This window comes from Prionailurus viverrinus, chromosome D2 (assembly GCF_022837055.1).
Source record: "Prionailurus viverrinus isolate Anna chromosome D2, UM_Priviv_1.0, whole genome shotgun sequence".
In the NCBI taxonomy this organism is placed as follows: Eukaryota; Metazoa; Chordata; class Mammalia; order Carnivora; family Felidae; genus Prionailurus; species Prionailurus viverrinus.
The window spans coordinates 61,284,092-61,305,651 of NC_062571.1; the positions used below are offsets into that span (position 1 = coordinate 61,284,092).

Consider the following 21,560-nt stretch of genomic DNA (forward strand, 5'->3'; position numbering starts at 1 on the left):
GAAATCCAGGTCACTGAAGATTAAAAGAACTGTGTATGTGTGTGTACACCTAGGTCCCTAGGCCTGCATTCTTTCTGCATGCACAGTGTCCATTTTCATTTATGTGCTTGACTCATCTCAAGTTGCAGCTGTCTCTTCAGTGGCTACCCTGCCTTTTGCCATGATTATTAACCTAAGACCTGCCCTTTCTTTGTAAAGCTTATACTGCCCTTTGGAAATACAAAGTTATACAGATTAGGTGTTGGAGGGTTCCATGAACAGGGAGCATAACTGTACTTTGTCAGGGCTGAGGCATTTGTGAGAATTGGAGCTTCTCATCCCCTACTCCAGCCAGGAGGCAGAGAATACTAATTGAAATGATCAGGTTGGAGCTAGTTTTGCAGAGATTAAAGAAGGAAACAGGCAGGACTAATCCTAGTGTCAGAAGGAATCTCATTGAGTGACTGGTTTCTCGGTGGAAGTAGGACCACCTGGAGTCACTGAAATTGGGAATCCGCCTAGAGAGAAAAGATATCTCACAAAAGTGGATCCAGATGTTAGTACTTTTTGGACCTCAGTGACAATTGCCAATAAAGCCAGGAGGTTCTTGTTTTCCCTCATTGATCTCTTGAGCTTCTTGACTGTCTGTATGTTTGGCTGACTCTTACTCCCAGAGGTTTTTTTTTGTTTTTTTTTTTGTTTGTTTGTTTGTTTTTTGGGTTTTTTTTTTGTTTTGTTTTGTTTGTTTGTTTGTTTGTTTTACCACGAACTTGCTTCAGATGAGCTTCAGTGGTTACTAGAGAGAGCATTCTAGTTCCTGTTTAACCACAGTGCTCAGAACACTTGAAGTTCCATTCTAGGCATATGACTGTAGGCATTCTGGCGATGGTGGCATAGTATAAATCCAGTGTGAGGTTGTTGCCACATTAGTAAGAGCTGGGTGTGAGGCTCAACTTTTGGACCTCTCTCCTTTCTGGGTGGAGCTTTTGGTAAGGAAGAATTATATGGTTTCTAAACAAAGGATTAATGGTTACCCAGGTTCTGGAGGGCTTGGGGGAGGATGAAGAAGGAGGCCTATCCCCCAAATGCTAGAAGGAATTGAACAGGCCAAGGATGACAGGGTATATTCGGCCTTTAGAAAGAGGCTCTTACTTTGTTAGAGAATTCTGATGATTCCTCGACCATTACAGTTACCCAGTCCAGGAATGGTCCCTTAGTCTAGAAATAGTATGGTATAACTGTGGAGGGACTGGTAAAGGACTGGTCTCAAACCCTAACAGAAGGCATCAGGACTAGAAAAATGAAATGGGCTTAAATAAAGTAACTGTGAACTGAGGGTGGAGAAAATGCATAAAAATTTATATCCTAGAGTAGTTCCCACAATAGATTTTAGAAATTTTCCTTTGTAACTAAAAGGAAGCTATACGAAATATAGCAGGAGAGAAGAAAACAGAATAGAGCAAGGTACAAGAAATCAGTAGCCTTACCATCTGAAAACATAAAACTGCATCTAGAAAGACCCAACAGTGAGACAGGAGGTCTCACTGATGTACAAAATTGGGAGCAGCAGCATGACATGACCCTCCATCCTTAACTCCAAAAATCAGCTGGGATACCACTCCTTCCTTAACTCCTTCCTTGACCCCTTCCTTGACCACTTTGATACAAAAATTTCAGAGAGTCAGGGATGTATTTAGGATCTAGGCCCCGTTCACGAACCAGTAGGGAAGCTAAGAGAGTGACAGGGAAGGAATAGACTCTCATAGTTGGTTAAGAACCTAGGAGTAGAAGGCTGTGCTACAGATAGTTGAGGAGCAAAGCCCTGGAGTCCTTGTAGATCTGAAGCCTCAGGCAAAGGAACCTCTGCCCTTAGCTTTTCTGCAGGAGGGTCAGGCACCATCTACAGGACTTAAGATTGCCACCCATGACTCAGGGAAGCAGAGTAATATGTGATCAGCTGAAAAGCAGAATGTTTAGGAGGTCACCAGGCTGACCTGTGAAATGGCAGATGTAGAAGCAAGGTTGGAGGAATAGGAATGTGCTCTGATGGTCTAGATTCTTCCTTTGCCACAGACATGGCATATAGGCTGTTTTCTAGGGACCAGTAGGAATAAAAGAAGGGAGATTTCTAGGGAAAGAGTCTTAGTTTGAGTACCAGTGCTAATGAGGTATGATATTTCCAGCTGAAAATGAGAGCAGGAGGCATGAGTGATTCATCCAAGTGGAAGAAACAGAAGAGATCCCCCCGGCCTCTGCGCCATATGACCAAAGTCACACCGGGTTCAGAGCTGCCCACCCCCAACGGAACTACCTTATCCTCTAACCTCACTGGTGAGTGCCCTGGGTTGCTTCCTCTAATTAGAATAGATAGAAGAAAACCTTCCTCTCTCAGGCATTTTAACATTGAAAACTAGTCAACTGAGGGGCTTTGGTCTTTCTGCTAAGAGTAAAAAGGGAAAACTCCAGGTCTGTTCAGACTGTGCAATTCTGCAGTGACTTTGGGTTGTTATCCTTCCAGAGGAACTCTGACTACTTTAGAGACCAGTGTATGCAGAGATTAGTATGTGGTCTAGGAAAAGAACCCCTAGTGCCATGGAGGCTATGTTTTTCCTACAGAGTCTCTTTTCTTCAAGCCTCACCTACTTTGCTTGGCAGGGGGAATGCCCTTCATTGATGTGCCCACTCCCATCTCTTCTGCAAGTTCAGAAGCTGCCTCAGCAGTGGTCAGCCCCTCTACAGACAGTGGCCTGGAGTTCTCCTCCCAGACCACCTCCAAGGAAGACCTCACTGACCTGGAACAACCTGGTTCTCCAGGGTATAGCACAGCTACAGAGCCTGGCAGCAGCGAGCTGGGGATTCCTGAGCAGCCTGATCCCCAGGTATGGCTTCAAGGCCCCTCTCTAATCTTCTAGTGTAGAATTGGCTTGACCCTTTTCATCCTTTATCCAGGCTTTGGTTCAAAAGAAGGTCAGGTTGGCGGGGGGGGCGGGTGCGGTGCAGAGTTATTTCATTATTTCTTATTTCCTAGAATCAGCTGTGCAAGCTAGAAAATCCACAGCATGACTCACTGTAAGAGGTAGCTCATGGGATTTATCAAGTCTTGCATACAGGTAGTACTAGGCAAAGGGGAGGGAAATGGCCATGGCTTTGGAAGATAATGATATAAATCCCAAGCCTATGAGAGCCTCTATTGTTTCTAGAGTTCTAGTCACTTTAGGTCAGTGATGCCTCAGGAAGTGTTTTCTGAGTCCTTCACACTCCTGCCCTGAGCCATCTTGCATTGATTCATAGCTCACTGAGCTGGCCCTACACCTGCAGACACTTGGAGCTTAAACACTTCAGGGGGGAGTAAGTTCCAAGTTGCTCTTGCTTCATCCCTCTTCCTATTGCCCTGCTGCTGGTCATAGCAAGAAGGGATTCATGTGGAAAAGGCCCAGTCAGCATCCGTGGAATCCATCCCCGAAGTGTTAGAGGAGTGCACGTCCCCTGCTGACCACTCTGATTCTGCCTCTGTTCATGACATGGATTACGTCAATCCCCGGGGTGTACGCTTTACACAGTCCTCCCAGAAGGAAGGTGAGTTCTCTCAGGCAGTCTCTGCCTATTCACCTCCCCCATCCTGCCCACTAAGCATCCTGAGCCTAGATGATCTTGGACCCAAGGTGTCTGCTGTCCAGATTTTCTAGTCAGGAAATGGAATCAAGCCAGAGGGGCTTTGGCATGGATGGAGCCCTTGCCAACCTATACAGAGAGGGACTTTGATGAACAATAGGAAGTGAGAGGGAAGAATAGAAAGCTTGAGACTTAACAGAAAGTAGGGTCATCAATTCTGATTCCTTTTAGTAAGTGAGACTAGTCTTACCTTTCCAGAAAAAAAGCTTTTTTTAAAAAATTTTTCTTGAAGAGAATCACTTATTTGAAATTGCCTTGTATAATGCAGGGCAGTCCAGGCCAGCTTTTCAGTCCAGTTGTTTCCTGACATTCCCACTTTACTTCTGGCTTTCCCCAGGTACAGCATTGGTCCCCTATGGTCTTCCCTGCATCCGTGAACTCTTCCGCTTCCTCATCTCCCTCACCAATCCACACGACCGCCATAATTCAGAGGTTATGATCCACATGGGATTGCATTTGCTGACAGTGGCTCTTGAGTCAGCCCCTGTAGCCCAGTGCCAAACCCTGTTGGGCCTCATCAAGGATGAGATGTGCCGCCACTTACTCCAGGTAAGACTGGATTTCTAGAGGGTCTCTGAGCCCTTGGCTATTTTCCACGGTCTCTCAGAGACCAGGGGGAGCACAAGGAGGTTTGGTTGATTGGTGAAAAGAGTATAGGATCCAGAAAAGAATCTCCCTTCCCAGTTGGCCAGTGGTCATCATCAAGAGGACTCTACTAGTTCTCTGGGGACTCTGGCAGCCAAAGAGAAATATAGGAATGGCTAGATATAGTTTCCTTAGAGTACAGGACCTTAGTGGCAACTTCACAGAGTTTGTTATCCTACTTTTCTCTTGGTTGAGCCATAGGTTCAGAAACCTAATGATTTAACCCTGCTCTGATCTCCAGCTACTCAGTGTAGAGCGACTAAACCTTTATGCTGCTTCCCTGCGGGTATGCTTCCTACTGTTTGAGAGCATGAGGGAGCACCTCAAGTTCCAATTGGAGGTGAGTTTCTTGAACTTGGATAAAGAAAAAATAGCAAGATATATAGCATCTTCAGTGGGGCCAGCTCTGTCCTGCTGTGGGGATGGGATTTAGGGGCTCCTAAAATCGTAGAGAGCTATTAGCCTCTGTAGTTTGGTTCCTTGGCTGTCCTCTTTGGTGGAGAAATTAAAGGGAACCCAGAGAAAACTGGTTGGCTATAAAATGAAAGAAGCCAAATATGAGGACTGGTGGACAACCTCACTATGAGTGGGTACAGGTTTTCTGCCCAGCAGTTCCTCTGCAACACAGGCAGGCAAATCAAACTGGCTTTGCCACTAAGTTGCAAAAAGGAACTCTGAATAGTACCAGGTAAGGCTCCCATAGAAAGCACAAAGAGGGCAATAGGCAACTTGTTTTGGATCAGGCATAAGGTAGAGAGCCAGGCCTCCCCCAATGTGGAGGCCAAAGAGAAGGAAGGAATGTCTTTAAGGATATGTTAACGCATGCCTCCTGGCTGGGCGTCTCCTTGTATTTAATGTTTTTCCTATCTAATTTTTCTCTTCTGTCTTGAATCCTTATCCTACTCAAATGGCTATTACTGGGTTATTGCCAGATGTACATCAAAAAGCTTATGGAAATCATCACTGTGGAGAACCCCAAGATGCCTTACGAGATGAAGGAGATGGCACTGGAGGCCATTGTGCAGCTCTGGCACATCCCCAGCTTTGTCACTGAGCTCTATATCAACTATGATTGTGACTATTACTGTTCCAACCTCTTTGAAGACCTCACCAAGCTGCTGTCCAAGGTGCTGAGCATTATCACTGTCCTGTAGAAAGAAGGCTCTATTAAGGAAATCTCTCTGGTGGTAGTGAGCATATTATACACGGGGGGGGGGGGGGGGGGGGGGGGGGGGGTGCAACACTTGAGAGCTGGGGAACGGGAAGAAGAAAGACATTTTCTCAGGGCAATGCAGAAGTTATAGGTGGTTTCAGGATTTTTGGAAAAAGATAAAGTATTAACCTCAAGTCTACTGAATCTGTTTACTTTCCAGAATGCCTTCCCTGTGTCTGGTCAGCTCTACACAACACACCTCCTCTCTCTTGATGCCCTGTTAACAGTGATTGATAGCACTGAGGCCCATTGCCAGGCCAAAGTCCTCAACAGTCTTACCCAACAAGAGAAGAAAGAAGCAGCTAGACCTGGCTATGAGACAGTAGATGGCATCCGAGAAGCCAGCAATAGTGAGAAGCATTTCTTTCTTTGAGGATCCCTGGGTTCTATGCTTATCATTTCTCTACTCACCAAATCCTCTCTCCTTATATCACTTCCACTAGGGGCTCTCCCAATTCTATGTTTCCAGGATTTGGTGGTTTGAATCATAGGCTAGGCAGGCAGGTTCGCAACACTCATGGATTTGTCCTTTTCTTCTCCACACTTTGGCTTTCATATAATAATAATAATAAATTATTAATTAATAATATAATTATTAATACTAATTATAGTAATTATTTAAATTTATTTATTTAATTAAAGTATAGTTAACACACAGTGTTATGTTAGTTTTAGGTGTACAGCATAGGAGAATTATTTGTTTATGGGGGGAAAGAGAACCTAGATTAAAGGATATAGGACTTCTGTTCCTGAGAGCTCCAGGCCCTACCGTCCCCCACCCCAGTATCTGCTTCTACCCTAATTAATCTTCTCTGACATCCCCTTGAGACTGAGGTTGTAGATGACCAGAGAATGGGACTGGGTAATCTCTATTAAATTATAGAATCTAGGGGTGTCTGGGTGGCTCAGTCAGCTCAGGTCATGATCTCGCAGTCTGTGAGTTCAAGCCCCACATTGGGCTGTGTGCCAACAGCTCAGAGCCTGGAGCCTGCTTTGGATTCTATGTCTCCCTCTCTGTCTGCCCAAACCTCACTCATGCTCTGTCTCTCTCTCAAAAATAATAAATAGGGATGCCTGGGTGGCTCAGTCGGTTGGGCGTCTAACTTCAGCTCAGGTCATGATCTTGCGGTCCGTGAGTTTGAGCCCTATGTCAGACTCTGTGTTGACAGCTCAGAGCCTGGAGCCTCCTTCAGATTCTGTGTCTCCCTCTCTCTCTGCCCTTCCCCTGCTCATGCTCTGTCTCTCTCTGTCTCAAAAATAAATAAAAACATTAAAAATAAATAAACTTAAAAAATTTTAAATAATAAATAGACATTAAAAAAATATATGTTTATGGGGCTCCTGGGTGACTCAGTCAGTTAAGTGTCCAACTTTGGCTCCCGGTTCATGATTTCGAGCCTCGTGTTGGGCTCTGTGCTGACAGCTCGGAGCCTGGAGCCTGCTTCCGATTCTGTGTCTCCCTCTCTCTCTGCCCCTCCTCCACTCTCGCTTGCTCTCTCTCTCTCTCTCAAAAATAAACAAACATTAAAAAAATTTTTTTTTAATTAAAAAAAATAAATTATAGAATCTAATGCTTAGCTAACCTGACTACTTGTTTGGGATTAGGTTTGTCCTATTCAGGGCTGGTGACCTATGTGGGTCTATGTGGGACCTAGGCAGGTCTCCTTAACCTGGGACTCAACTTCTCCTATAACTCTGTTTGGCTTCCTACCCCATCTTCATTTATCTTCTTCTCTCTTACCAGCTGAGAGAGCAGCCAACGACGGGAAACCTGTAGGCATAGCCCCAGATGTCCCAGGCCTACATTTACCAGGTGGAGGGCGGCTGCCAGCAGAACACGGGAAGCCAGGATGCAGTGATCTGGAGGAAGCTGGTGACTCTGGGGGTGGGTACTGGGTATCCATGATCCTCAGCCCCCTCAACTGGAGGGTCTGGTAGAGAGCAGAGGGGTGGGGTGCACAGACACCCTAGGGCAATATGTGGGTAAACCTTGGCTGCTCACCCATGCCCTCAAACCTGGAGAGAGGAAATAGAATGTTTGGAGCCCTAGAAGATAGGATTTGTAGGAAGACTGATGAAGACAAGAAAATTTCTGAGTCATTCTCCTTTTTTACTAGAGTATATTGGCAACCTTTCTAAAAGCCTGGGAAAAGAGATCTTATGGGTATTTTCTTCTCTTCCACCTATCTCCCATTCCTAGCTGACAAAAAGTTTACCCGGAAGCCACCTCGATTTTCCTGTCTCCTGCCAGATCCACGGGAACTGATTGAAATTAAAAACAAAAAGAAGGTATATATAGCACTATCCCCAGAGCTTAACCTCTGCCTGCCTCTGTCTGGGTGTCTTTTGTAGGGTTTGTGTCTCAAAGGATAAGGGAGAGTGTAGCAGCTCATTGAATGGTTTCCCAAAGCTAATCTTTGCAGTTTTTTGGGACTTCAGCAACCCCCCAGTCTCCTTTGAAGACCTTCACTTCTAAGCCTTGTAATTAAGCATACCCTATTGTGTGCCTCTGGGCAAAATCTGCCCTAGGTGACAGCTAAGTATTACTGGTGGTAACAAGAGCCTGGGACCTGGTGTCATGTTGTGTCACTGGAGGTTAACTGGTCATCTCAAGCTCTGGGGTGAAGATTGGCAGTGAAAGGAAATTGACATTTATCTGCTGCTTTAATAAAATTCAAATAACTGTGTGTGTGTGTGTGTGTGTGTGTGTGTGTGTGTGTATTTTAAAACAAAGAAAACCTCTCTTTTAAAAAAGAAATGTTTATTTCTGAGAGAGAGTGAGCGAGCATGCATGTGGCAGGGGCAGAGAGAAAGAGGGAACAAGAGAATCAGAGGGAACAAGAGAATCCCAAGCAGGTTGTGTGCTGTCAGTGTAGAGTCTAACATGGGGCTCAATCTGACGAACCGTGAGATCATGGCCTGAGCTGAAATCAAGAGTCAGACACTTAACTGACTGAACCCCTCAGGAGCTCCAAGAAAACCTTTTTTTCTTCTTATGGTCAGCCTAAATGACTTTGGTTTATGTGTCCCCTTGCAGGGACTGTGACTAGATTGCAGACTGTGACTAGACAGATAAAAAGTGGAGTTATCATCATAGTTAGTTCACCTTGTCCTTAAGAGCTGGGAAACCAAAGTAAGAAGAGAAATCCAAGCTAGGCTGTAAACTGATGCCAGGATGGCTGTAAAACTGGAGAGAAGAGAACCTCCTCTAATCTCTCTTTTACTTTTTCCTGATCCCCAAGTTGGTGAAGGGCTGTCCTATGCATCTTGGGAATTCAGAAATGAGTGAAAAGGAACTCCTCAGCCAGTTCTAATTAGACATGAAGATTGGGGAAAGCTAGAGTCGGTATGGTCCAGCCTTAGTTTTGGAGTCACTTAGAACCACATCCTAGGAGCCGGTTAGGTTACCAACTGTGGACCATGATGGAGCCCAGCCTGGCCTTGTCTGGTTTAGGAGCAGAGCATCTTGTGACACCTCTGGTATTTCTCCTCCAGCTGCTAATCACGGGCACAGAACAGTTCAACCAGAAACCAAAGAAGGGGATCCAGTTTCTGCAAGAAAAAGGCCTCCTCACCATCCCAATGGACAACACAGAAGTAGCCCAGTGGCTCCGAGAGAACCCTCGGCTGGACAAGAAAATGATTGGAGAGTTTGTGAGTGACCGCAAAAACATTGACCTGTTGGAGAGCTTTGTAAGGTGAGGAAGCTGTAAGAAATGGGGGACATAGGTCACATACTCTTCCTCTTCCCATGATTTATGTCTGTTGGACTTGAAAGTGTCTCCAGCAAGATAGCTTTGGGAGCCATTCCATTCTGCATAGAGAGCATTGCAAAGGGATGGAACAGGGTTACTGAGCACAAGGTAGGTTATGGGTTCCAGTGGATGAGATTTCCAGGCAAGAACTCACTGATGTGGAAAGGACTAAAGTTAGGAGTTGTCAGATTCTACTCTGTGTTAAAGATGACCAGGAGATAGAGATGGCCCCTTTTCCAGAGACTTGAGCCTCCTCTGTTCTAGTATAAGAAGGTTAGAGGGACTGGAGCTAATAGGGAACCCAACATTTGCAGCTTATATATCTTTAGTCTCTTCATCCTTCTTCCTTTCCCTGTAGCACCTTCAGCTTTCAGGGTCTGCGGCTGGATGAAGCTCTTCGTCTCTACTTGGAAGCCTTCCGCTTACCTGGGGAAGCACCAGTCATCCAGAGGTTGCTGGAGGCATTCACAGAGCATTGGAGGGTGAGTTGAATGGTAGGGCCTGAGCCCAGCATCCCAAGTTCATTTGACTGAGGGTTTTTATGGCTCCTGCTGCTGTCTCCTTAGAAGGCTGAGAGCAGCATCAGTGAGCTTTCTATAGAAAGGCCAGCTTCTGTTAAGGAGTTGGCAAGAGGTTGGCAGATTTCTTTCTGGGAGCCCTACTCTACCTAGCATTGGCCAGTGGGTTGGTAGTAAGGGTTTGGCCAGAGAAGGGCATTGACACAGATGGGGTCTTTGCTTTTTCAGAATTGTAATGGCTCCCCATTTGCCAATAGCGATGCCTGCTTTGCCCTGGCCTATGCTGTCATCATGCTTAATACTGACCAGCACAACCACAATGTTCGCAAACAGAATGCACCCATGACTCTAGAGGTAAGTTTGGATCCCAGCCAAGGCAGAGAGGGTCCAGCACAGTTTTGGGGGTGTAGCAGGAAGGACATGGGATTTCCAGTGGGTGCAATGGACAGAGTCTGTCCAGGGGAATTAGGGAGGGCTGACCAATCCAAGAGAAGAACTGTGTTAGGGAGGTGGGTTCTTTCACTTTCTGTTTCCTGAGTCCTATTTATCATAGACCCAGGAGTTCTTTGGGGGGGCTTCAGCATTCACACATGGGGGGAAATGCTTATTGGCCTGTCTTTAGGAGTTTCGCAAAAACCTAAAAGGTGTGAACGGAGGCAAGGACTTTGAGCAAGACATCCTGGAGGACATGTATCATGCCATCAAGTGAGTATTTGTGGAAAATAGTTTGGCTTTCTATTAAGCAGAAGCACACTGCTTCCTTTTCCAGATTTTAGAGTCACAGCAGACTTCAGTGATTCATATGCCCTGGATTTAGCCTTGAGACTCAGCTGGGCAGCCCCTTCCTTCCCATTTTTTCCTTAAAGAAGCCTGAACAACACTGGAGCTCTAGGATTCTGAGCCAGGATCTAAACTGCCCCTGCTAAGTAGAGTATCATGGGCTCATTTTCTGAACCCAAAGCAGCTGGGTTTTCTTGTTGAACTCACAAAATGCATTCTGAAGCTGGTAGAGGACACAAGAGGGGCTCTGGAGGGTGAGGTTTGGGTCAGAAGTCAGAGATGGACACTTAGGTTTTTCACTGTAAATCAGAAAAGATAGAAATGTTCATCCTGTCATACCCAGAAAGAATGTGAGATCTCACTAGAGGACTAAAGGCCACAGTTAGAGACAGGGCTTTGAGATTATGGGGGATTATTGGACACTCCCTTTTTTTCTCCCTGGTCCCACTGGTGAGTAGGAAGCAGACCACTGAGCTGCAGTTTTGGTGACCTCTCATTGACAGATTGAACCAGTATGGGCCAAACCTGTTGTCCTAGTTTGGAACCAGTCAGGTTCACAGCAGTGCACCTACTCTTTCCTTTACCTCTGGACAGGAATGAGGAAATTGTGATGCCTGAAGAGCAGACAGGCTTGGTTCGGGAGAACTATGTGTGGAATGTGCTGCTTCATCGAGGTGCCACCCCAGAAGGCATATTCTTGCGTGTGCCTGCTGGCAGCTATGATCTTGACCTCTTCACCATGACCTGGGGCCCCACTATTGCTGCTCTCTCTTACGTCTTTGACAAAAGCCTTGAGGAGACAATCATCCAGAAAGCCATCTCGGGCTTCAGGTAGTTCAGCTTTGGCCTTGGTCTTGACCTCCTCCCACCTCTCTGAGTTAACATGGTTGCCTCCATGCCTTTCAGACTCCTGCTCTTAAGTTTCTTAGAAAGGGATTTCTCTTGAGTGTTTGGAGGGAGTCCGAAGCTTGAGAAAGCTCAGTCTTAAACAAACTCAAGAGTAGAAGGTTTCTTCCTGGAACTGATTGGGGAAGAATCCCAAGTAAGCCTCCTCAGGGACTTGGAAGGGCTGCCTAGCCTTCCAGTGACTCACTCTGTTTCTGGGATGTGACATTACAGGAAGTGCGCCATGATCTCCGCCCACTATGGCCTCAGCGATGTATTTGACAATCTCATCATATCTCTGTGCAAATTCACAGCTCTCAGCAGTGAGGTGAGCAGCGGCAAGAACTATGTACTTAGAGTTCCAAAGGAGGACCTCTCTTTTAGTCATGGATCTATCCTTATCTGTGGAGCTGTTTTCTCTCAGAGTATTCCTTCACTCCCTCTAGACTACAGCAGCACTTGGGCCATTTCTGTTTCACACTCCTTAGGATGAGAATAATGTCACCTCATGTACTGTACCCCTTAGGATGAGAGTAATGTCACCTCATGTAATTGGGGTGGGAGAGGAGATACATCACTGGGGAAAGCCTTATCCAGGTTAGCCCTTCTGACCAGTATTAGGAGGGATTGAAGCGTAGCAAACAGAAGGGCCCTCAGGGAGCCATAGGCAGAGTCCTAGAGATCTTCTTTCTAGATATTTACCAGACCCTAAGCCTTTTCTCGTCTTCTTTTTTTTAGTCTATTGAGAACCTGCCTAGTGTGTTTGGAAGCAACCCCAAAGCCCATATTGCAGCTAAGACGGTATTCCATTTAGCCCATCGTCACGGTGACATCCTGCGGGAGGGCTGGAAGAATATCATGGAGGCCATGCTGCAGCTCTTCCGGGCCCAACTGCTACCCAAAGCTATGGTGGAGGTAATTCTTATAGGAGACTAATAACAAGGTAAAAGCCTGTAAACTCTGTGCTATCTGTGTATTGAACTGGTTGAAAGTAGCACTGGGCCTGATGACTGCTGAAGCTTACCAAGAACACCTCAAATGTGAGACCACAGATCTTGGGCGAAGGGATAGCTATAAATGAAGGCTGGTATAAACCATTGCCGGTCACCAACTGTGGGGGGTCTAGTCAGTAATGTGGGGCAGTGAGCTTCAGGAAGAAAGCCAGAGAACTTTACATGGAGGAGCAGGAAATGCAAAGGGCATATGGAGAGAAATTATTCTTGGCCTCATTTTCCAGGTAGAAGATTTCGTGGATCCCAATGGCAAGATCTCTCTACAGAGGGAGGAGACACCATCAAATCGGTGAGGGCAGATCAGAGGATAAAGGCTTTGGGAAGGGAGGGTCAGAACTCTGGAGCTCACCAGGGCTTGAACTCTTTCTACAGAGGAGAGTCAACAGTGCTAAGCTTTGTGAGCTGGCTGACACTAAGTGGTACTGAACAGTCTAGTGTGCGAGGCCCATCCACTGAGAACCAAGAGGCCAAAAGAGCAGCCTTAGACTGTATCAAGGTAACTGGCCTGCCTACCCCTGGTAAACAAGCCTAGATCCCTCCCTACTAGATAGATGCTGCCCTAGGAACTGAAGAGTAGAATCACCCAGGACTTGTGGCCAGAGCTCACTCCTTCTACTTTCTCTCCCTACCTCTTGGGAATATTCTCTTCCCTCCAGTGCTTGTCACTGACCCCCTCTCTCTCATGCCCCCTCTAGCAATGTGACCCAGAAAAAATGATCACAGAAAGCAAGTTTCTTCAGCTGGAGTCACTGCAGGAGCTCATGAAGGTAAGAATGAAGAGGAAAGAGAGATGGAAGGGCTGGCTGTGTCTAGGAGGGGAGGTGGGGACAGTGATGTTTAAATGCCTTAATTTCTGTCAGGGCAGGCCCAAGGGGCTGGTTTCTCCATGCTTTCCTGCTGTTCTCCTCTAGGCTCTAGTCTCAGTGACACCAGATGAAGAGACATATGATGAGGAGGATGCTGCTTTCTGCCTGGAGATGCTGCTGAGGATTGTGCTGGAGAACAGGTAGAAGGCAGTCTTTAGGCAGGCCTCATACTGGGCTTGTGCCAAAGGGATGGAAGACTGGAGCCATCTTGCTGAGTGGGCTCTAGGGGCAAGAAGCACATGAAGCTGTAGACAGTGGAGGAGAAGCTTGCTCATTATACCTGCCTGCTTAGGGTATAATAACCAATGAGCCCTGAAAGGCTTAACCTGGATCTAAAAAAGAGACTTATTACCTAGTGGCCTCTCCAACTGAAACTGTCCTCACCTTTATGTTCCTCAGGGACCGTGTGGGTTGTGTGTGGCAGACTGTTCGAGACCATCTGTATCACCTATGTGTCCAGGCACAGGATTTCTGCTTCCTTGTGGAGCGGGCAGTGGTGGGGCTGCTACGCTTGGCCATTCGACTGCTCCGCAGAGAAGAGATCAGTGGCCAGGTAAGCAGAGTGCAACTGGGAGGGCAGGCAGTTATGCAGGGGACTAAAGCCACAGTGTCGGTTATGGGTAATGCCTGAGACAGAGAGTAAGTACATTTAGTGCTCCATAGCATGAGCCCAGTGACCTGTCACAGGGCTGGAGGAAATCTAACAGCTGGCATTGGGGATGAGCCTAAGCTGGTCCTTAGCATCTCTGCAGGTTCTGTATCTGCTCTGCTCTGTAGGGCTGGATGGTTACTGCCTTGTGGCATTCTCAGCCCTATACCTGGTTTCCTGGTTCTCATGCTTAGGACCCTCCTGAGATATCTTTTCTCAAGTATAAAAGACAGCCAGCATAGAACTAGTAAGTGACTTCAGCAAGGTTACAGGATGTTAGATTAACACAAAAAATTAATCACATGTCCAGATACTAACAGTGAATGTATAGAAAATGAAACCAAAAACACAATATTTACAAGTGCTTCAAATGAAGTGAAATACTGAGATACACACCTAACAAACATGTATAGGATCTGTATGCTAAAAAGTATAAAGTTCTAATGAAAGATATCAAAGAAGATCTAAATAACTGAAAAGGCATACCATGTTAATGAACTTGAAGACTCAGCATAGTAAAGATGTCAGTTCTCCCATAAATTCATCTGTAAGTTTAATACAATGCCCATGAAAATCCCAGCAAGGTTTTTTGTAGACCTAGGCTTATTTTAAAATTTAGATGGAAAAACACAGGCCCTAGAATGGCCAGACATCTTGAGAAAGAAGGAAGAGGGAAGAATCACTCCATCTGCTATTAAGGCTTACTGTATAACTGCAGTAATCAAGACTGGTATTTGTGGAGAGACAGACCCATAAAGCAGTGGAACAGAAGAAAGAACCCAGAAATAGACTCACACAAAGATGCTCAACTAATTTATTCTCAGCTTATATATTTAATCTATTTTGAGAGAGAGCAAGCATGCACGTGAGTAGGGGAGGAGCAGAGAGAGAATCCCAAGCAAGCTCCATACTGTCAGCACTGAGCCTGATGCAGAGTTCAATCTCACAAACTGGGAAATATGACCTGAGCCTAAATCAAGAGTCGGGCGCTCAACTGACAGAGCCACCCAGGTGCCCAGCTCAACTAATTTTTTTTTACAAAAGTGCAAAAACAATTCGGTGGAGGAAGGATAGCTTTTTCAGTTGCTGGAACAATTGAAATCAGTGGGTGGGGAACAAACAAGTGAACCTTGACCTAAGTATTATACCTTATAGAAAAATTATTTCAAAATGAATCCTAGAGGGCACCTGGGTGGCTCAGCCGGTTAAGGGTTCAACTTTTGATCTCAGCTCAGGTCATGATCTCATGGTTCATGAGATCAAGCCTGGCATGGGACTCCATGCTAACAGTGCAGAACCTGCTTGGGATTCTCTCCCTCTCTCTGCCCCTGCCCTGCTCATGCTTGTGTGCACTGTCCGTCTCTCTCTCAAAATAAATAAACATTAAAAAAAAAGAATCATAGATTTAAATGTAAACTGTAGAAGTATGAAACCTTTTTTTTTTTTCTAAATATAGTTAGGCTAAGTAATTTGGGTTTTTTTATTAAACTTTTTTAATGTTTATTTATTTTTGAGAGAGGCAGAGACAGAATGCGAGTGAGTTAGGGGCAGAGAGAGAGGGAGACACAGAATCAGAAGCAGGCTTCAGGCTCCGAGCTGTTAGCACAGAGCCCGACACGGAGCTTGAACTCACGAGTTGTAAGATCATGACCTGAGCCAAAGTCTCAGGCGCCACCCAGGTGCCCCAAAGTATGAAACCTTTAAGAAGAAATACAGGAGGGTATCTTCAGGAGGTAGGCAAAGTATTCTTAGACTTGATACCAAAAGCACAATCCATAAAAGGAAAAATTGATAAATTGGACTCTATCAATATTAAAACTATACTCTGTGGAAGCTAATGTGAAAAGGATGAAAAGATAAGGAGCATATCTTTGCAAATTACATATCTGAGAAAAGACTAACATCTAAATAAAAGAACTCAAAATACAACAGTAAGGAAACAATCCAGTTAGAAAATGGGCAAAAAATATGAATAGACCTTTCACTGAAGAAGATATACAGATGGCAAATAAGCACATGAAAACACTTAAATGATGTTCAACATTATTACCCCATAGGGAAATGGAAATTGAAACCACAATGAGATATTACTACCCACCTATCACAAAGACTAGAGTAAAAAATAGTGATATTACCAAATGCCGGCAAGGGTAAAGGTCACTCATATATTGCTGATGGGAATGTAAAATGGTACAGCTCCTCTGTCAGCAGTTTCTTCATAGAACTAAATATGCAGTTACCACAAAATCTAGCAGTTGCACTCTTGGGCACTTATCCCAAAGAAATTAAAGCTTACTTTCTCATAAAAACCTATTCATGAATGTTCATAGAAGTTTTATTTATAATAGCCAAAAACTGGAATCAGCCCAAATGATTTTCAACAGGTATAGTTAAACTGTGGGACATATGTCCTTAAGTCCTTAAGACTGTTCAGTAACCAAAGCAACAAACTATTGATAAACACAACAATTTGGATGAATCTCCAAGGGATTATACTGAGTGAAAAAAAGCCAATTTCAAAAGGCTATATATTATATAATTCCATTTATATGACATTTTTGAAACGACAGGATTTTAGAAGTTATGAACAGATTGCCAGGGGATAGGGATGGGGGCAAAAAAGAGGCAGATGTGTTTATAAAAGGGCAACACAGGGAATCCTGTGGTGGTGGAACTATTCAGCATCTTGACTAGCGAAGGATACATAGACCTAAAATTAGGTGACTAAGTTGACTAAGTGACTTAGGTGACTAAGAACCTAATACGCATATGAGTAAAGTAAAACTGGGGAAATCTGAATAAGACCAGTGGATTGTATCAATGTCAGTATCCTTGTTATCATATACTATAGTTTACGTAACGTTACCATTGGTGTAAATGGGGCAAAGCATAGAAGAGATCTCTCTGTGTTAGGTTTTACAGCTGCATATGAATCTATAGCTCAATAAAATTTTTAATTAAAAAAAGACTGAAAAAAAGAAAAGACCAGGAGCAGGACCAGTTGGGTCCTAGCCAAACCATCCTCACTGGCCTAAGAAAACTGGTGGGAAAGGAGACTAGATAAGAAGCTGTGTGCCCACTTCCTGCTTCCCATCCACCTAGGTGCTGCTCTCCCTGCGCATTTTGCTACTAATGAAGCCCAGCGTGCTGTCCCGAGTCAGTCACCAGGTAGCCTATGGGCTCCATGAACTCCTTAAGACCAACGCAGCCAACATCCACTCAGGTGATGACTGGGCCACCCTCTTCACGCTACTGGAATGCATTGGCTCAGGCGTAAAACCTCCAGCTGCACTGCAGGCCACAGCCAGGGCTGATGCACCTGATGCTGGTAAGCCCTTTCCCAGGGAGACCCACATTGGCAGATAAACAGTTATGGCCCCAGGGGTTGAGACAGGAAAACAAAATACAGGCTATTGCATTTAGCAGATTAGACACCCCTGGCTTCTGCCATCTGCTTCCAGAGCTTCCTGTACCCACTGGCCTTTCCCCAGCACCCATGGGTTAAACAGCATGAAAGCTAGTAGACAATATAAACAGCTATGATACCAGGCTTCCTACTGTCCTGAGGACTGTTTTATCAGAAACTATGTCCTCACCACCACCCGCACCCCCTGACAGCTGCTACTAGATACCATTAGGAGCCCAAATTAGCCTGCTGCCACATTTGGTCAAGAGAGAATCTGTCCAGGGCCATCTGGAAGTCTCAGTCGGTTAAGCATCTGACTCTTGACTTTGGCTCAGGTCATGATCTCACAGTTCGTGGGATCAAGCCCCATGGTAGGCTCTGTGCTGACAGTGCAGAGCCTGCTTGGGATTCTGTCTCTTCCTTCTTTCTCTGCCCCTCCCCCACTCATGGTCTGTTTGTTTCTCTGTCTCTGTCTCTCTTTCTCTCTCTCTCCCCAAATAAATAAACAAACTTAAAAAAAAAAAAAATCTGTCCAGACCATCCTCCAGCCCTCTGATGACAGGGTTGAAACTAAGCTGGACCAAGAGAGAGGAGAGGCCAGGCTTTAGCACCTACTTCTCAGAACTGAAATCATCCCTCATCCCAGTGTCCCCCTTTCCACCCTGACTCTGCCCTTCTCCCTGCTGACTCAGGGGCCCAATCAGACAGCGAACTCCCATCCTACCATCAGAATGATGTGAGCCTGGACCGAGGATACACTTCTGACTCAGAGGTCTATGCTGACCATTGTAGGCCTGGCAAGATCCACCGATCAGCCACAGATGCTGATGTGGTCAACAGCGGTTGGTTAGTGGTAAGTGAGCATACAGGTAGTGGGTGAGTCTTCCCTCCTTGGCCTGTGGGAAAGATTCCTGGTCCTCCAGCAGGACATCTAGGGGGAAGATCAGGCTCAAGCCTGGGTTCCCAGCAACTCTGTGTACTTTACAGGTGGGGAAGGATGACATCGATAACTCCAAGCCAGGTCCTGGGCCCAGCCGGCTAGGCCCTTCACCCCTGGTGAATCAGTACAGCCTAACAGTGGGGCTGGACCTCGGGCCACATGACACTAAGTCCCTGCTTAAATGTGTGGAATCTCTGTCGTTCATTGTGCGTGATGCTGCCCACATTACACCTGACAACTTTGAGCTCTGCGTCAAGACTCTCCGCATCTTTGTGGAGGCCAGTCTGAATGGCGGTGGGTTACCCAATGAAGGGTCAGTTGGGGAGTAACCATGTGAATATACGGGGGAAAAGGGAGGAAAAGGTAGGCCGTCTGTGTCCATGGATGTAGAATTGTGACCTGGGTCTGGCTCTGCTCAGGGTGCAAGTCCCAGGAGAAACGTGGCAAGAGTCACAAATATGACAGCAAAGGAAATCGCTTCAAGAAGAAATCCAAGGAAGGCTCAGTGCTTCGGCGGCCTCGAACCTCCAGCCAACATGCCACTCGAGGTGGGCATAGTGATGATGATGAGGATGAAGGCGTGCCTGCCAGCTACCATACGGTGTCTTTACAGGTCAGTCAGGACGTAAGTATGGCATCCTTTACTTGCTCTCCTCTCCCTCCTTGTGACATTGGGAGCCTGGGCAGAGCCAGGGACAGCCAAGGCTGAGAAGGACCTGGTTTCCAACCCAGGACCTTAGCCACCACCTCCACAGTGTTCCCCTATCCAATATCCAGACCTTAATATTTAAGGTTTATGTTTTGAATAAGTAATACATGCATATGGTACAAAGTTCAAAAGTAGAAAAGGGTAAACAGATAAAAGTAAGTCCCGGGGTGCCTGGGTGGCTCAGTCAGTTAAGCATCCAAGTTTGACTCCGGTCATGATCCCACAGTTAGTGGGTTCGAGCTCTGCGTCATGCTCTGTGTTGACAGCTCAGAGCCTGGAGCCTGCTTCAGATTCTGCATCTCCCTCTCTTTCTGCCCCTCCTCTGCTCCCTCTCTCCCCCTCTCTCTGTCTCTCTGTCTCTTTCTCTTTCTCTCAAAAATAAATAAACATTTAAAAAAAACACGCATAACTTTAAAAAAAAAAAAAAGTCGCATTCCATTTCTGCCCCCAGTTGCTAAGTTCCCCTCTCCAGAGGTACACACTGCCACCGGTTTCTTGTCTATCCTTCCAGAGTTATTCTTTGTCTATTCAAGGTATATAAAATTTATTTTACAAGCAGACTTCATATCACTGAATAAATGGAGAACTAATTGCCTTAATAACTGTAGAAAAATCCTGAAAACAAATTATTAAAGTTGACCACACACTATTGCCCACCAGAGCCTCTGAGTCTGATGTTTGCTTTCTGTTTGTAAGGTGAAATTAATAAGATGAGGCTTAATCTGTCATCAGAAGGTATGAAAGAGAATTGAAAAGAAAGTACCTTTTTCACCATGTAATTCATTGTTACTAAATACTTATTCCACACACCTCCTCATGTCTCCTGCACTAGGAGTAATACCCAACTTCGGGAAGCACTGGCTGGAAGGGGGCAACTAGCTCATGAAGTTGAAGAGAAAAGGAGGGATGGGAGGGGTAGAGTATGGTGTCACTGGTAGTAGGGTCTCCCTTGAAGACTCAGGGACAGTGTTTTGGGGGTGCGGGGGCACCCACGGACCTTAACTCATCCTGCCTCTCCTGTGACCCCCAGTTGTTAGACCTGATGCACACCCTACACACAAGAGCGGCCTCTATCTACAGCTCGTGGGCGGAGGAGCAGCGCCACCTGGAGACAGGTGGTCGGAAGATCGAAGCAGATTCACGCACCCTCTGGGCCCACTGTTGGTGCCCTTTACTGCAGGGTAAACATCAGGGGAGCAGGCAGGGCAGGGGCAGAAGTGAAGCTGGAGCTTGGGAAGCACCAGGATCAGGATTCCTGAAGGATCCTGAGCCTATTCTCACTCTCAGGCATCGCCTGCCTGTGCTGTGATGCCCGGCGCCAGGTGCGGATGCAGGCACTGACCTATCTGCAGCGAGCACTACTGGTACATGATCTGCAAAAGCTAGATGCCCTGGAGTGGGAGTCCTGTTTTAACAAGGTAGGACTCCCCTCTAGTCTTAAGGCAAAGTTCAAAGCCTTAAGATAGAGCTGGGCAGCCTGAAGAGCCCCTGATGTCAGTCCTCAGCCTGCATCCTATTTTTCCCTTCTGCTCTGTGCTTATCCACCCCACCCCACCCCCTGGCTTCCTTGGGGCAAGGCTGCCAACTGACCCTGCTAGGGAGACATTGGCTCTTTACCTACCAGGTGCTGTTTCCTCTACTGACCAAACTCTTGGAGAACATCAGCCCTGCAGATGTGGGTGGGATGGAGGAGACTCGAATGAGGGCTTCCACACTGCTCTCTAAGGTACTGCTCAATGCCCTCACCCACCCACTCTCCCCATACTTGTCTCTCTGCAAGGAGGGAAGCTAGGCTTCTGCTAGGACCTAGAGATGCAATGTGGGTGCTCAGGAACCCCAGCTGTGGAGACTCGGCAGAACCCAGAGACCTGGGAGGATCTTGGAATTCAGAGGAATCTCCGCTATAGGATTCCCATGCAAGATAGGGCAGGCTTCCTTCCCAGCCTTGGAGAGGGATGCAGACAGCTCCGACCCCTCTGCTAAAAGGGGCTGGTGGGCCATAGGTCTTCTTGCAGCACCTGTCTCCGCTGCTGTCACTCTCTACCTTTGCGGCCCTCTGGCTGACCATCCTGGACTTCATGGACAAGTATATGCATGCAGGCTCCAGTGACTTACTGGTATGTTCTACCACTGCCTGCTTCCTCTCCCACCTGCTGGGAAGACATGCTGTTTTCCCTCGATGGATGCCTCCTTACCATATTCCACCATGCCCTCTTTCCCATCCACATGGTCCCACTGCCACCTACAGTCAGAGGCCATCCCTGAGTCTCTGAAGAACATGCTCCTGGTGATGGACACAGCAGAGATTTTCCACAACGCAGATGCCCGAGGAGGCAGCCCCTCAGCCCTCTGGGAGATTACCTGGGAGCGCATTGACTGTTTTCTGCCCCACCTACGAGATGAGCTCTTCAAGCAGACTGTCATCCAGGGTAGGAGGCTTAGCTCAATTTTATCAAAAAGAGTCCCCATCAGAGAGTCTGGAACTAATAAATAGTTCTCTGTATCTCATATTTGTGGGAGGATTGTTGGG

General features: G+C 46.3%; 1 protein-coding gene across 10 annotated transcripts in view; it reads left to right on the forward strand.

Moving 5' to 3' along the window:
- The window catches only part of GBF1 (golgi brefeldin A resistant guanine nucleotide exchange factor 1), a 126,046-nt gene that overhangs the window by 102,941 nt on the left and 1,545 nt on the right, over nucleotides 1–21,560 (forward strand). For 4 of the 10 annotated variants that reach the window (XM_047825248.1, XM_047825247.1, XM_047825252.1 and 1 more), the window contains 30 exons: nucleotides 2,163–2,310; nucleotides 2,635–2,858; nucleotides 3,387–3,555; nucleotides 3,989–4,200; nucleotides 4,538–4,636; nucleotides 5,229–5,423; nucleotides 5,670–5,859; nucleotides 7,254–7,394; nucleotides 7,710–7,798; nucleotides 9,005–9,207; nucleotides 9,623–9,746; nucleotides 10,011–10,136; nucleotides 10,405–10,487; nucleotides 11,157–11,393; nucleotides 11,682–11,775; nucleotides 12,186–12,362; nucleotides 12,685–12,749; nucleotides 12,833–12,956; nucleotides 13,156–13,227; nucleotides 13,372–13,466; nucleotides 13,726–13,879; nucleotides 17,078–17,303; nucleotides 18,074–18,234; nucleotides 18,369–18,615; nucleotides 18,741–18,946; nucleotides 20,061–20,211; nucleotides 20,318–20,448; nucleotides 20,655–20,756; nucleotides 21,034–21,147; nucleotides 21,279–21,459. In XM_047825248.1, the coding sequence (XP_047681204.1) occupies nucleotides 2,163–2,310; nucleotides 2,635–2,858; nucleotides 3,387–3,555; nucleotides 3,989–4,200; nucleotides 4,538–4,636; nucleotides 5,229–5,423; nucleotides 5,670–5,859; nucleotides 7,254–7,394; nucleotides 7,710–7,798; nucleotides 9,005–9,207; nucleotides 9,623–9,746; nucleotides 10,011–10,136; nucleotides 10,405–10,487; nucleotides 11,157–11,393; nucleotides 11,682–11,775; nucleotides 12,186–12,362; nucleotides 12,685–12,749; nucleotides 12,833–12,956; nucleotides 13,156–13,227; nucleotides 13,372–13,466; nucleotides 13,726–13,879; nucleotides 17,078–17,303; nucleotides 18,074–18,234; nucleotides 18,369–18,615; nucleotides 18,741–18,946; nucleotides 20,061–20,211; nucleotides 20,318–20,448; nucleotides 20,655–20,756; nucleotides 21,034–21,147; nucleotides 21,279–21,459 (4,540 nt within the window). Of the gene's footprint in view, nucleotides 1–726; nucleotides 969–2,162; nucleotides 2,311–2,634; nucleotides 2,859–3,386; nucleotides 3,556–3,988; nucleotides 4,201–4,537; nucleotides 4,637–5,228; nucleotides 5,424–5,669; nucleotides 5,860–7,253; nucleotides 7,395–7,709; nucleotides 7,799–9,004; nucleotides 9,208–9,622; nucleotides 9,747–10,010; nucleotides 10,137–10,404; nucleotides 10,488–11,156; nucleotides 11,394–11,681; nucleotides 11,776–12,185; nucleotides 12,363–12,684; nucleotides 12,750–12,832; nucleotides 12,957–13,155; nucleotides 13,228–13,371; nucleotides 13,467–13,725; nucleotides 13,880–17,077; nucleotides 17,304–18,073; nucleotides 18,235–18,368; nucleotides 18,616–18,740; nucleotides 18,947–20,060; nucleotides 20,212–20,317; nucleotides 20,449–20,654; nucleotides 20,757–21,033; nucleotides 21,148–21,278; nucleotides 21,460–21,560 lie in introns of those variants that run through there. The other 6 variants (XM_047825250.1, XM_047825256.1, XM_047825257.1 and 3 more) reach the window with 5 other exon arrangements.